General features: G+C 34.4%; 1 protein-coding gene across 24 annotated transcripts in view; it reads right to left on the bottom strand.

Moving 5' to 3' along the window:
- Positions 1-14,354, bottom strand: part of LOC135834500 (uncharacterized) — a 227,586-nt gene that overhangs the window by 197,973 nt on the left and 15,259 nt on the right. Inside the window, exon 5 of one of the 24 annotated variants that reach the window (XM_065348398.1) lies at positions 1,963-4,926. The exons of 22 other annotated variants lie outside the window; for them this stretch is intronic. In XM_065348398.1, coding sequence (XP_065204470.1) covers positions 2,885-4,882 — 1,998 coding nt within the window. In that variant the 5' untranslated portion in view covers positions 4,883-4,926 and the 3' untranslated portion in view covers positions 1,963-2,884. Of the gene's footprint in view, positions 1-1,962; positions 4,927-10,064; positions 12,289-14,354 lie in introns of those variants that run through there. One more of the 24 variants, XM_065348415.1, reaches the window with a different exon arrangement.

Raw genomic sequence — 14,354 nt, 5'->3', positions numbered from 1 at the left:
TGTCAAACCCCCCCCCCTCCCACAAGAACGATTTTTCATTTTTTTTTTTTTTGGTTTGAACTTTGTTGTAATTTTTTATGGAGTAAGTACACGTTTTCATCAATTTTTAATCAATTCAATGATTTCATAACCATCGCTGCATTGTATTAAAGTTGTTACAATTTCTCATGGGTACATGTTGAAAATACAGAATGAGCGAACTTGAAAAATTAACAAATCAGCTACCTATTTCGAGAATAAAATATTCTTTCAAATATGAATGATGAAGGATTTTTTTTATTTTTTCAGGGTGTCTCTGTCTAGTCCAACAAAATTTTAAAATAAAAAAGCAGGACTTCGGCAGGACATTTTTTAAACACTTGGGATTTTTCAATAGGGGTAGGGGATGGACGAGGCAAAATTTTACATTAAAATTTTTCGTTCTTCTAACGTCTTCCAACATCCCAAGGTTTTTTTCAAGCAAGCGAATGTTGAGAATATAATTTTTTCATTTCAATTGTTGATTTTATTTTCACCTTTTCAAGGTTCTTGTTACTGTAATAAAATTGGGCGGATAAAGAACTTTTTTCAAAATAAAAAATTGAAAAAAAAATTAATGGAAAATTTGAACAAAATTTGGAAAAAATATACCGATTTTTCGAAAAAGCTATCGAAAATTAGCATTTCGAGGGGGTATAAAAACGTCGTTTTCTTGGGTGATGAATGAAGAAGTTTATTATTTTTACTTCGAAATTTTAAAACTTGAATGATTATTAAAAAAAAAAAAAATCAAACTTGAAAAAAAGCAAACGAGCTCGAGTGAAGCGAGTCCAAGAAAGCTTTCAAAAATTTATATTTCAAGAAGTGAAAAAAAAGTTTATTTTTATGAAGATGAAGGGAGTATTTTTCTGATTGAAACTGAATTTGAACAATACGTTTTTTATATCAAAAAAGAATAGCAAATAGCCCGAGCGAAGCGAGGGAAAAAGCTTTCAAAAATATGTAGTTCAAGTTCTCTAAAAAAGTCAACAAAATTCTTCTTGTCAGGAAAATCGGATTTTCCACTTTTTTTCATTTTTCACTACCTTTTAAGCAAAATTGCTGAGAATCACTACTTTTTCACTACTTTCACTACCTGGTAGACACCCACGAAAAGAGAGTCATGGGAGGGAAATTTTTTTCGCGTTGCCAATGTCTTCAAACATCTCAAGATTTTTTTCAAGCAAGCGGATGTCGAAAATAAAATTTTTTCTATTTCAATATTTGATTTCATTCTCACTTTAATGTAATGTAATAACAATTTTTTTAACGTAACAAAATTTTTAAAGAGTGTGCAAAAATTGAATGGAAAATTTGAACGACATTTGGGGAAAAAATATACCAATTTTTCGAAATGAAACTGCAAGTTTTAATGATTTCTCCTTCAAGTCTGGAATTTTTCATTTGTGGAAACTGGAAAGGAGAAACAAACTGGTCCTGGCGAAGCGAAGGCAAAAGCTCTCGATAATCAGTATTTCGAGAGGTATACTTAATATGTAAAAAAAACAACATGATTTTTTTTGTGTGATGAGTTAGTTAATTATGAAAAGTTTATTACTTTGCTTCAAAACTTTGAAATTCAAAAATGATTTAAAAAAAAAAAAATAATGTAAAACTGAAAAAAAATCAAACGAGCCTGAGCGAAGCGAGGCCAAAATCTTTCAAAAATTCATGTTTCGAGAAGTGAAAAAAAATTATTCGTGCAGAGGAGTTTATTTTTCTGATTCAAACTTCAAACATTTCTTGAATTTGAACAATAAGTTTGCCACGTGGAACAAGCGCAGATAACCCGAGCGAGGCGAAGGCAAAAGCTCCAAAAAATGTGTAATTCAAGCTCTAAAAAAGTCGACAAATCAGCTCTTTTCTACGGAATAAAGATCGAGAAAAAGGAACGAATTTGAATTTTTTTCATTTATTCACTACCTTTTTAACAAAATTTACTACTTTTTCACTTCTTTCACCATTTTCACTACCTGTTAGAGTGTTAGATACCCTGCTATACAAAGAAACGTGGGTATAAAATTGTGGAGTGGGGCTTTTCCTTAAAAAAAAAAAGATTATTAGAAAAATTTCGACGCAATTAAAACGATTGAAAAGTAAGAAAATCGTCAATGACTTTGCTCATTTCATTTTTCTTGATTTTCTGCGTTTTTGAGGGCTCTACACTATAGGAAGTAAGTATAGCTTTGAGGACAGAGCAGTTTTTATTTGAGGAAGAAAAATCATCAAGTGGAGAATTTCGGGTAAATTGAATTTTAAAATTTTTTTCAACAAGATGGGCCTCCCAGCAAGACTCATTTCAGATAGAGGAAAAAATATGATACAACGTGAGCTTTCTAGCCGAAGTGACAACATTAAGAGAGGAAGGGGGTGAGTGGGTAGAAGGTAAAAAATCCAATCTCGCAAAATACTCGTATGATACAACACAGCTAAAGAAGAAAATTTGTTGCAATGAAAAGAAGGCGGAGATGAATCGATTGTTGAAGGTGTCCTATTATATTAATACCTCAAGGCTCTTGTTTTGTATGACGTTCTCTGATGTAATGGTCAACTATAAAGCTCAACGATCATTTTGAAAAACAGGGAGTTTTTCTGAGACGAGGGATAGTAGGGACACGAACATCCTTTTTGTAATGCATAAATATTTAATATTATCCATAATTTACGAACGAACTGATCATTTTAAAATTTATTTTGAAGAAGTAACACAATTATACTAAGTTCTTAGGTATACATAATAATAATAATGTCGCAAAAAAAAATATCGAGTAACTCAACACATGACATTTTTAAGCTCGAAAAACTTTTGACACTGAATAAAAAATCTTAGAAAACAATAACACACGAAATGATCGTATTATTCGAATTAATATCCATCACATCGTTTGATTATCTCAGTTTGAAAACCGACCGGTAAACACCCTACATTGAACTCGTTGATTTCTTCGGGATTTCTGAAATACCATTTCAAAAATCCACCGACAACCCTATCATTAATTTTTACGTCCAGTGGAGTGAATCGCCGCCAGTTATAGACCTTAGCGGAGGAATCACTCATCGGTATTACCGATTTTTTGAATTTAGTAACTTCTTCTTCATTGCCCAAGCACCAAACTAAAATTTTTTGTAAATCATCAGCCGAGATATTACCGATACGAACTTTGAGCAGGCTATTCCTCACATACTCCAAAACGCGCTGTTTTAAGGAATTTCTAACTTCCTCGTTTGATACAAATGTATCGATGAAGCGTATGAAATGATCGGAAGAATATTCGCAGCCCAAATGAATGCATTGATGTAGAACGTCTTCAATCGCACAAAAAGATATAATACAATTTTTAAAATCGGAAGCATATTCAGCATCGTCAAAAGTATCGTCGATAAACTCATTCATCAGTTCGAATTTGGAGAAATCTCTAATTTTCAAGACGAAAGATTCATCGGAAACACACGACCGTAATAAGCGCTGTTTTGAATCCATTCTTTTTTCAGCGTCAGGAAAGCAGAAGATCAAAATATCATCAACGTGTTCAAAATGTCCGATTCCCAATGCTCTTATGCAACACGCGCTGATACTTTCATAATCAAACATGTTGGTTTCTTTAAACTTAGCAATATCGTTTTCGTCTTTGAAGCACAGTTCCATTATTCGTTGCAAATCGTTTCCACGAGTGTCGACGATCAAATTACGGCAATTCTTTTTCCAGAAAACATTTCGGTCTTCGAACGATGCAACCGACAACAATGTTAACAGAAAGCTGATCTCCCTATATTCTGTACGTGTGATGGTATTTCTTACAAACAGATGGCCTTGAGTTAAAATATTTCTCACCGTTGACTGCTTCCATTCATCTGGAGAACTTCTCCAGATTTCGCAGCATAAATACGTTTGATCGTCGGTGCTCGACCGATCTCCGAGTTTGATAGAATTTTCGTTGAGGGTATTCTCAGCGATATGATGATTAGTCTCGGCCTTCATTAATGACTCAACCAGCTTTGTGAAATTACTTTCGTTCATCTTATTTCTAATACGCAGCCACGTTGGAAGAGCATAAAGTTTATACTGACTTTTGGTCACCAGGTCATAGATCAGTTTATTGCCTTTTTCAAGCACAAGCCTGCCGAGCAATTCATCACTTAATTTTGGCAAAATAAACCTGACGAACGATCCATTCTCGCGATTAGATAGGTTAATGGTTGCCGACAATCGATGGTATGGATAGACTCGGTTCCAAAAATATTCTACAGATGACCAATGTTTAGATTCACACGTTTCTAACATATAAAGATCGATTTCATCGTCAGGTATAGGTATCCAATCCCGTTCATCACTCAGCATACAAATCCAATAAAACAATTCAGGGCTTCGATCGAATTCGATTTCAGTAATTTCAATATTCTCTGACACAGATGGCCAAAGGCGCCTAATATCATCTTCGAAACAATACAAGCAGGCAATTTTGAATTTTTCATCATCACTCAGTCGATCACACTTCATCATTTTTCTAGCTGTTTGCGTATAATGAACAGTGCCGTCTCGATCACATATAAAATCATAAAAATTGAGAAAAAAGTCAGTTTCATCTTCATCCTCGAAAATGTCATCTCGGCGATGGTAAGCCGACCATTCTTTTACAGAGGCGATAAATGTCTCGCTGCATACTTCGATCATGCGTTTGATAGAAGAAGGCATATTGAAGGGTAGATTTTTATGCATATCTAGGCCGGATATAAAATCATCAGTCACACGATTTTCGACTCCCCAGCGCCATAATCCGGTAACAAGTGCCTGGCATGAGATTTCTTTCAGAGATGCTGGACTTGGATACATCAGATCGTGTACGTTGGATACCATTTCAGCCATTTTGAGTTTTCGATTCGTCTTGATTACAGGTAGAATGAACAAATCTAAAAAAATGATTTCAAAGTTAATAGGCCTACTTAGTCTACAGTCCAAGCGCAAAAAAGTGTCATTTGAGTTGACCATTTTGGGGGGGGGGGGAAAAAAGAGTTGGCATTTCGTTAGTATCTTATTAACATTCAAGAAAATGGACATTTCGGATTTTTTGACTGGCACAATAGGGAGCTGGAGCCTCAAAACCCCCATTTTTCGAAGTTGGCGGGGGGAAAAATTTTTTTTTTTAATTTGGTAGAGGACACTCTCCCGAGTATAGATATATACTTTTTTTGAGTTGGATTCCGGCACAGTTGCGTTCCAGAGCTGCATAAAGACAATTTTTGGCACTTTTTCACATAAAAACGACTCTGTAGAAGCAATACGGCCTGGGGGGAAAAAAATACGCACCTACATGATTGCATCCATTCATCCCACGCTGATAGAGACCAACTTTGTGAAAAACGGCCGGCACAATGACCCGCAGTGAATTTTCAAAGTTACACATCCGGGCCATTTCATTTAAAAAAATGGATGTATGACATTTTGACAACGTGACCGTGCGACCTATCAAAGTGGGTTAAAATTTCGCGAGAAAACCGAAAATCTCAATGAAAATTTTTTTTGAGCGTCTCATGAAAATTTTGAGCTAAAAAATTGTATGAATAATTTCTCAAATAGGTACTTTTAGTCTGTTGTAACATGTGACCTATACAAAATGATTAAAATTTTGCGAGGAAACCGAAAATTTCAATGAAATTTTTTTTGAGTGTTTCATGAAAATTTTGAGCTAAAAAAATTGCATGAATCATTTTTCAAGTACATATGCCATCAGTCTGTTGTAACATGCGACCTATGCAAATGGGTTAAAATTTCGCGAGAAAACCGAAAATCTCAATGAAAATTTTTTTTGAGCATCTCATGAAAAATTTGAGCTAAACAATTGTATGAATCATTTCTCAATTAGGTACTTTCAGTCTGTTGTAACATGTGACCTATACAAAATGGTTAAAATTTTGCGAGGAAACCGAAAATTTCAATGAAAATTTTTTTGAGTGTTTCATGAAAATTTTGAGCTAAAAAAATTGCATGAATCATTTCTAAAATACTTTCAAACTGTTGTAACAACCTAAGTATATGGAAGGGTTAAAATTTCGCGTGAAATACAAAGATTTGAATAGTTTTTTTTTTCATGTATAGAAAGCAAAGCTCAACAATTTTGAGCCCCATGAGTCACATTAATTTTTCACTATTTTTAACAAAGTAGGTACGTAATCCGACTTCTGATATAGGGTTGGAAATTCCATGTAAAACAACAAGATGTTGATGAAATTTGATTTTACTGATTTTCATAGATAGGTACCTAATATTTTTACTTTTATACTTATCATATTCCAAAAAATACCTACTAATTGTAGGAAAATGCAGACATAATGATTGTGTAAGTCAAAAGGTTGGCGATTAGGAATAGTTGGAGTAACGGATGATGCAATACGTGACTTTCTTGAGTGGTTCTTGTTCGTCAATGTTCAGAGCATAAAATAACATATAAACTGGACGGCACCAGTGCCACCTAGTGAACTACGATTGTGCCTGGTGGGGGTATCAAATTCGGCAAAATTTTGTGTCCGTTTTGTGTTGAGTTTACCAAACTGAAGCGATCTTGCGGATATTTCATTGAAAATACTGAACAATGTACCAGATTTTTGAGGCTCAAGATTGTTGAGATAAGCCTTTTATAAAAATCTATCCAAATCTTTACTTATATTTTACCCAAAACTTCAACCATTTCAAATAGGTCGCATGTTACAACAGACTGAAAATACTTGAGAAATGGTTAATACAATTTTTTACTGCAAAATTTTCATGAGATGCTCAATAAAAGTTTTCATTGAGATTTTCGGTTTTCTCGCGAAATTTTAATCCATTTGCATAGGTCGCATGTTACAACAGACTAGAGATGTGCAGTGTGAAAAGTGAAAAGTGAAAAGTACTTTTCTTTCAATGAAAAGTTGAAAAGAAAAGTTCCTACTTTTCATTTCACTTTTCAGTTTTTACTTTTAAAAAAAGCGAGTGACCAATCAATTTACTCATCAGAGATCACTGACCTCATTGATGAAGTCAAATATCAAGTTTCACTCTCTCCACTCCTCCCCCTTCGCAATTCAGCACCCATTTTTGATATTTTTCACAACATTTTTTTCAAAACTAAAAAACCTACAAATGTTAGAGGCTCTAGAAGGGCTCAAAACTGCCACTATTCGATTAAGTAGGTGAAAAAAATGATTTTGTTTTTTTGTGTGTTTTAGATAAGCAAAAAATACATCAATTTGAAGCTCTTACAGAGAGCTTTAAAATGAGACTCCCACAATTTACTTTTCACACTTTTCACAACTTTTCACACTTTTCAATGAACTTTTCACTTTTCATTTCACCAAAATTACTTTTCTGAAAAGTGCACATCTCTACAACAGACTGATGGCATATGTACTTGAAAAATGATTCATGCAATTTTTTTAGCTCAAAATTTTCATGAAACACTCAAAAAAAATTTCATTGAAATTTTCGGTTTCCTCGCAAAATTTTAATCATTTTGTATAGGTCACATGTTACAACAGACTGAAAGTTATTAGTACCTAATTGAGAAATTATTCATACAATTGTTTAGCTCAAATTTTTCATGAGATGCTCAAAAAAAATTTTCATTGAGATTTTCGGTTTTCTCGCGAAATTTTAACCCATTTGCATAGGTCGCATGTTACAACAGACTGATGGCATATGTACTTGAAAAATGATTCATGCAATTTTTTTAGCTCAAAATTTTCATGAAACACTCAAAAAAATTTTCATTGAAATTTTCGGTTTCCTCGCAAAATTTTAACCATTTTGTATAGGTCACATGTTACAACAGACTGAAAGTACCTAATTGAGAAATTATTCATACAATTGTTTAGCTCAAATTTTTCATGAGATGCTCAAAAAAAATTTCATCGAGATTTTCGGTTTTCTCGCGAAATTTTAACCCACTTTGATAGGTCGCACGGTCACGTTGTCAAAATGTCATACATCCATTTTTTTAAATGAAATGGCCCAGATGCGTAACTTTGAAAATTCACTGCGGGTCATTGTGCCGGCCGTTTTTCACAAAGTTGGTCTCTATCAGCGTGGGATGAATGGATGCAATCATGTAGGTGCGTATTTTTTTCCCCCCAGGCCGTATTGCTTCTACAGAGTCGTTTTTATGTGAAAAAGTGCCAAAATTGGCAAAAAATTGCCTTTATGCAGCTCTGGAACGCAACTGTGCCGGAATCCAACTCAAAAAAAGTATATATCTATACTCGGGAGAGTGTCCTCTACCAAATTTAAAAAAAAAATTTTTCCCCCCGCCAACTTCGAAAAATGGGGGTTTTGAGGCTCCAGCTCCCTATTGTGCCAGTCAAAAAATCCGAAATGTCCATTTTCTTGAATGTTAATAAGATACTAACGAAATGCCAACTCTTTTTTTTTCCCCCAAAAAAATTGAACTGTTTTCGGTTTCTAGAGCACTTTTTGGTGTTTGGACTGTAGACTAACTGTCATATAACCCGAGTAGTATCGAATGTATTCGTAATATTTAAACATGCTACAACATTGAACTTTTTCAAAATTTCAGATCTGAAACGGCTCTCTGAAAAGTTTGCTAAAGATAAAGCTCTCAATGACCAAGTCACATCCTTCTTAACCACCTATGAATTTTTTAAAATTTGGTCGAAAACTGCTATAGACTGAAATTTTCAAAAGAGATGTCAATTTCATTTCCTTTTGGTTGGGTTGGGGATAAACTACTGATCTGAAAATTATGTCATGCGGGTTTAAGACCTCAAGAAACATCGTCCACAAAATCTATCAATGCTTTTTCGTGTCTGAAGTTCCCCTTCCAACTCCCTCTCTGATAAGTGATAAGCCCTGTCTACCCGATACAGTCTCAACTTCACTCAACTCAACACGATAATCTCGCGAGAAACGATATTTCAGGCTGAAACCTATCACTGCAACAGTGTATTTTTTCAAGTGCTATACGCCCTCACTTGGGTCCATACTCACTTGTTGGTGAAAAAAGTAATACATCATCATTAGAATCTTTATAAAATTCTAAAAAATTTTCATTCGAACTATTTTTCATATTGCGAAATTTTTTGCGCATCGATCACCCATCCCCCAACTCGATGCTGAAAAAAGGAACTGTGTTCCCCCTTGAGTATCTGAAAATATTTGGATACCTATCCGAAACATTAATTATGTACTGACACAGTTCTGATGATTTTTGAAGTTTCGTTCATCTTTCGTTGTGAGCTAGTCAACATTGCTTAGAAGAGGAATGGCAAATTTTTCCCCCCTTGAAAAAAAAATGAAAAATTTTCAAAAAATGTTTTCAACTTTCGGAGTGTTTATACAAAGGATGTCTGCAAGGTTCGGGGTACCCAGAAAAGATTTTTTTGAAAGGTTGTTTAAAAGGATCTTGGCTAGAAATGAAAATTTTCGTAAAAAATTTGTAACTTTACATGGACTTCCATTTTTTAATTTTTTTTGATTTCTTCCAATTCTGGGAAACTCGATAGAAAGAGACGTACTTATGGAGGTGGAGGGGGGGGGGGGGTTCCTTTGAAAAGATTATTCAGAAGAATTTTGACGCAAAAATGATGAATTTTTAAAAAACCTCGCCGACTTTGCTTATTACATTTTTCTTGATTTTTCCCCATTTTTGATCGCAGTTATTACGTATGTATTTGAGAAAGAAATCATTCATAAAAATGCTGACGCAGAAGTAAAGCAATTTTGGATATACTGAATTTAAAAAAAAAATTTCAGTTTGAGGGCCTTCCAGCACAGCGTGTTTTAGATAAGGGAACACATATGAAGGGAGTTGGGGTTGTAGGAGGTAAAAAAATTCCCAACCTTAGAAAAAAAAAGATAAGTATGTACAGCCCAGCTGAACATTGAAATTTTTTAGAATCGAAAAAAGATGAAGATGAATTAATTTTTCAAGGCGCGCTCTATTTTAATTCATGCACCTCGTTTTGGAAACATTGGGAGCTTTTCTATGAGACGAGAGATAAGATATATTATGAACAGGAACTCCTTTTAGTAATAAATAGACAACAGACAACTGATATTCTCAATTACGAATGAACTAATCATTTTGAAATTTACTTCCAAAAAAGGACTACAATCTTAAGTTCTTAGACAATGTACGTAATTATGTTGCAAAAAAAAAAAATCGAGTAACTGAACACAATATGACCTTTTCAAGCTCGAAAAATGTCGACACTAAATAAAAAATCTTCTTAAAAAAAGACAAAAACAAAACACTTGAAAATTTGAAATGATAATATTTTTCATATTATTTGATCTTTACATCGTTTAAAGATCTCATATTTATAACCGATCCGCAAACAACCTATTGAACTCGTCGATTTCTTCAGGATTTCTAAAATACCACTTCAAAAACCCACCGACATTCTCATCATTCATTTTTATCTCCAGTGGAGTGAATACCTTCCAGATATAGTCGTCAGCGAAGAAAACACTCATCGGTAATACCGACTTTTTGAATGTACTAACTTCTTCTTCATTGCCCAAACACCAAACTAAAATTTTTTGTAAATCATCTGCTGAGGTTTTCCAGAGAATATAACGATCATCGAGTAGCCAATTTCTCACATGCTCCAAAATGCGCTGTTTTGAGATATTGATAACCCCCTCATTTGATACAAATGTATCGATGAAGTGTATCAAGTCATCGGAAGAATATTCGCGGGTCAAACGAATGCATTGATGTAGTAGAACGCAGTCAAACGTACAAAAAGATATAATACAATTTTTAAAATCGGCAGCAACTTCAGCATTGGCAAAAGCATCGTTGATGAACTCATTCAACAGTTCGAATTCAGAGAAATCATCATAACTCAAGTCGAAAGATGGATCGGAAATACACGACCTTAATAAGCGCTGTTTTAACTCCATTCTTTTTTCAGCATCAGGACAGCAGAAAATCAATACATCATTAAGCTGTTCAAAATCTCCGAGTGTCAATGCTCTAATGCAACGCGCACTGATGCTTTCGTAATTAAACATATTGGTTTCCATAAACTTAGCAATATCGTTTTCATCTTTGAAGCACAATTTCATTATTCGGTGCAAATCTTTTCCACGAGTGTCGACGATCAAATTACGCCAATTCTTTTTCCAAAAATTATTTCGGTCTTCGAACGAAGCATCCGACAACAAAATTAACAAAAACCTGATTCCCCTATATTCTGTAAGTTGTAGCGTGCTATCTCTTACGAGCAGGCGATCATGATTTAAAATATTTCTGATCGCTGATCGCTTCCATTCATCTGGAGAATTTCTCCATATTTCGTAACATGAATACGTGGCATCTTCAGAGGCATCGTAATCGCGCTCGGATACTACGAATAACTCAATTAGACGTGCGAATTTACTTTCGTTCATCTTGTTTCTAATATACATCCACGTTGGAAGAGCATAAAATTTAGGATATCTAACCAGATCATACATCAGGTTAACGCCACTTTCAAGGACAACCCTGCCGAGCACTTTATCACTCAATTTTGGCAAAATAAACCTGGCGAACGATCCTCTGTTCCAAGAAGATAGGTAAATGGTTTCCGACAATCGACTTTCTGGACGGATTCGGTTCCAAAAATATTTTGCAAATGACCAATGACGATATGGACACGCTCGAAGCATTAAAACATCGATTGGGACATCGTCAGGATTAGGTATCCGATCCGGTTCATTTCTCAGCATACAAATCCAATAAAACAATTCGGGGCTTTCTTCGAATTCGATTTCATTCAAGTCTAATCTCTCTGACACCGAGGGCCAAATGCGTTTAATATCATCCTCGAAACAATATATGCAGGCAATTTTGAATTTTTCATCAATACTTAGTCGATCACATTTCATCATTTGTTTTGCTGTACGAACATAATGAATTAAACCGTCTCGATCAATTATAAAATCAGAAAAATCGAGAAAAATGCTGATGTTGCGGCCAAAAAACAGTTCTTCGAGATGGTCAACCCATTCTTCCTTCATGCAGATGAAGTTGTTGGCACATTCGTCAATTATGCGTTTGACCGTCGATGGAATGTTCGGATCCAAGGTATTATGCGTATCTAAGCGGTAGCGGGATATAAAATCATCAGACACACGATTTTCGACACCCCAGCGCCATAATCCGGTAACCAATGCGTTGCATGAGATTTCTCTCAAACTGGCTGGACTTGGAAAGATGAGATCGTATACGTTGGATACCGTTTCAGTCATTCTGAATCTTCGATTCGTCTTGATTCCAGGTAGAACGAACAAATCTAAACAAATTATTTCAGATTTAATTGCACCAGCGCAGACGTCAATTTTTCATGTTTTTGGATGTTTTCCAACTTCGAAAAAGTATATACAAAGAGACACGTATGTATAGATTGTGGAAGGGGGGTGGGGGCTTTTCCTTTGAAAAAAAGGATTATTAGAAAAATTTCGACGCAGACACGATTGAATCCTAAAAAAAATCGTCACTGACTTTGCTTATTCCATTTATCTTGATTTTATCGCTTTTTTGAGAGATCTACATAAATATTTGAGAAAGAAATCATTCAATTGGGAATTTTCAACTTAGTTAAGTAGATGAGCCCCGCCCTAGCACAACTCATTTTAGACAGAGGAGTCTAACATAAGGTATTATTTACCCATGCTGAAGTGACAACAATGTGAAAGGTCAGGGTGTCTAACAAAATCTGAAAACTAAAAATAAGGACTTTAGAAGGACCTTGGAAGGACATTTTCAAAATTAAAAATGTACGAACTAATACCCCCTTCCCACAATTTATTTTTACAAAATTTCCAAAAAAAAAATCAAAAATTTTCAACTTTTAAACGAAACAAAAAAATTAATAAAATATTGAGATAGACCTGATCAGTTTCTTTTCCAGGGTGTCTGGTGTCCCATGAAATTCAAAAAACAAAACTTCGTACCTTTTTCGTATTTTTTTCATATTTTTTTCACACGCCATCGCCATATTTTCAAGTTCTTTTTAGACATGAAAATTGAGTAATTATTGGGAAACTACTTTAATAAAAATTTTCAATATCAAGGATTGCACTCAAATTTTTCTGAAAAGAGTAACTTTAGTAACCAAAAAGTAATCAAAAAAGTGTTTTTATTTAAAAAATGTTTAATGTAGGTAAAAAACACCAAAAACAGAGGTGACCATAAAACTTTCCATACAAAACATTACATATTTATTTTTATTTTCAGAGGCGTGACGAATCGATGAGGTGGGAGATTGGGGGGGGGGGTGAGGTGAGGTGAGGTGAGGTGAGACAGAAATTCTCCCAACTTTTTTCGCTAAATTTTCCCAATTATTTACCCACACCCCCCCCCCCACACACCAAGATTTTTCCAACTAATTGGCCAAATGCGGTTCGAACCATTTTTTAAAAAGAAAAGTTGAAAACAAAAATGTCGAATTAAATTTTTTTTGAATTTTTTCGTTAATTGGATTATGTTTTTGGAATGTCTCGAGTTGATTTTTCCATTCTAGGACAATGTTTGAAAATTGATGTAGTAAAATTCGAGCAATATGCGAGGGTGAAAGCTGTGAAAAATATATAATTCAAAACGTAAAACATAATTTTTTATGCAAAAAGTTGATTTTCATATAGCTTCAAAATTTTCAAATTATAAAAGTTTTCAGAAAATAACATAAGGTAGGTATTTAACGTATGAGCTTAAAAAATATGAGTAAACGCCCGAGCGAAGCGAGGGCAAAAAATTTTGAAAATTCACAATTCCTGAGGAGAAAACCAGCATTAGTTTTGATTTGATGAGTCAATTTTTCTACCCTCCAACTTCGGTTCTGAGAAAAGAAATTCGCTCGGGCGAAAGCAGTGGAAAATTGATAAAATGAGACGTAAAATAACACCATTCCTGATTTTGATTAAATGACAGAATTATTTGAAGATTTGGAAAAAAGAAGGACTTTTTACTGACTTTTTCAAAAAGAAGGACCCGTAGGCAAAAAGACAAACTTTTACTGATCTAGAAGGACTGGACGGACTGTTACACACCCTGAAGGTGTGATATGGTGGGAGGGGGTGTGGTGGAATGTAAAAAATCCATCCTTGCACAATAAGATTCAGCTCAGCTGAAGAACATTTTTCGGAATTGAAAAAAGGGGAAGATGAATCAATTTTTTAATGCAACCTATATTGTCTGATAGAATGGTCAACTAGCTAAACAATCATCATTTTGAAAAAACATAAGAGCTTTTCTGAGACGAGGGACACCGTTTATGTAAGGGTTCCATGTCAATTCGACCCAGAAAAGGCGATTTTGAAAGTCATGTCTTTCGATTTCGCTCAAATTTTTTTTACAATA

This window comes from Planococcus citri, chromosome 2 (genome assembly GCF_950023065.1).
Source record: "Planococcus citri chromosome 2, ihPlaCitr1.1, whole genome shotgun sequence".
In the NCBI taxonomy this organism is placed as follows: domain Eukaryota; kingdom Metazoa; phylum Arthropoda; class Insecta; order Hemiptera; family Pseudococcidae; genus Planococcus; species Planococcus citri.
This window is presented reverse-complemented; position numbering and strand designations above follow the sequence as displayed.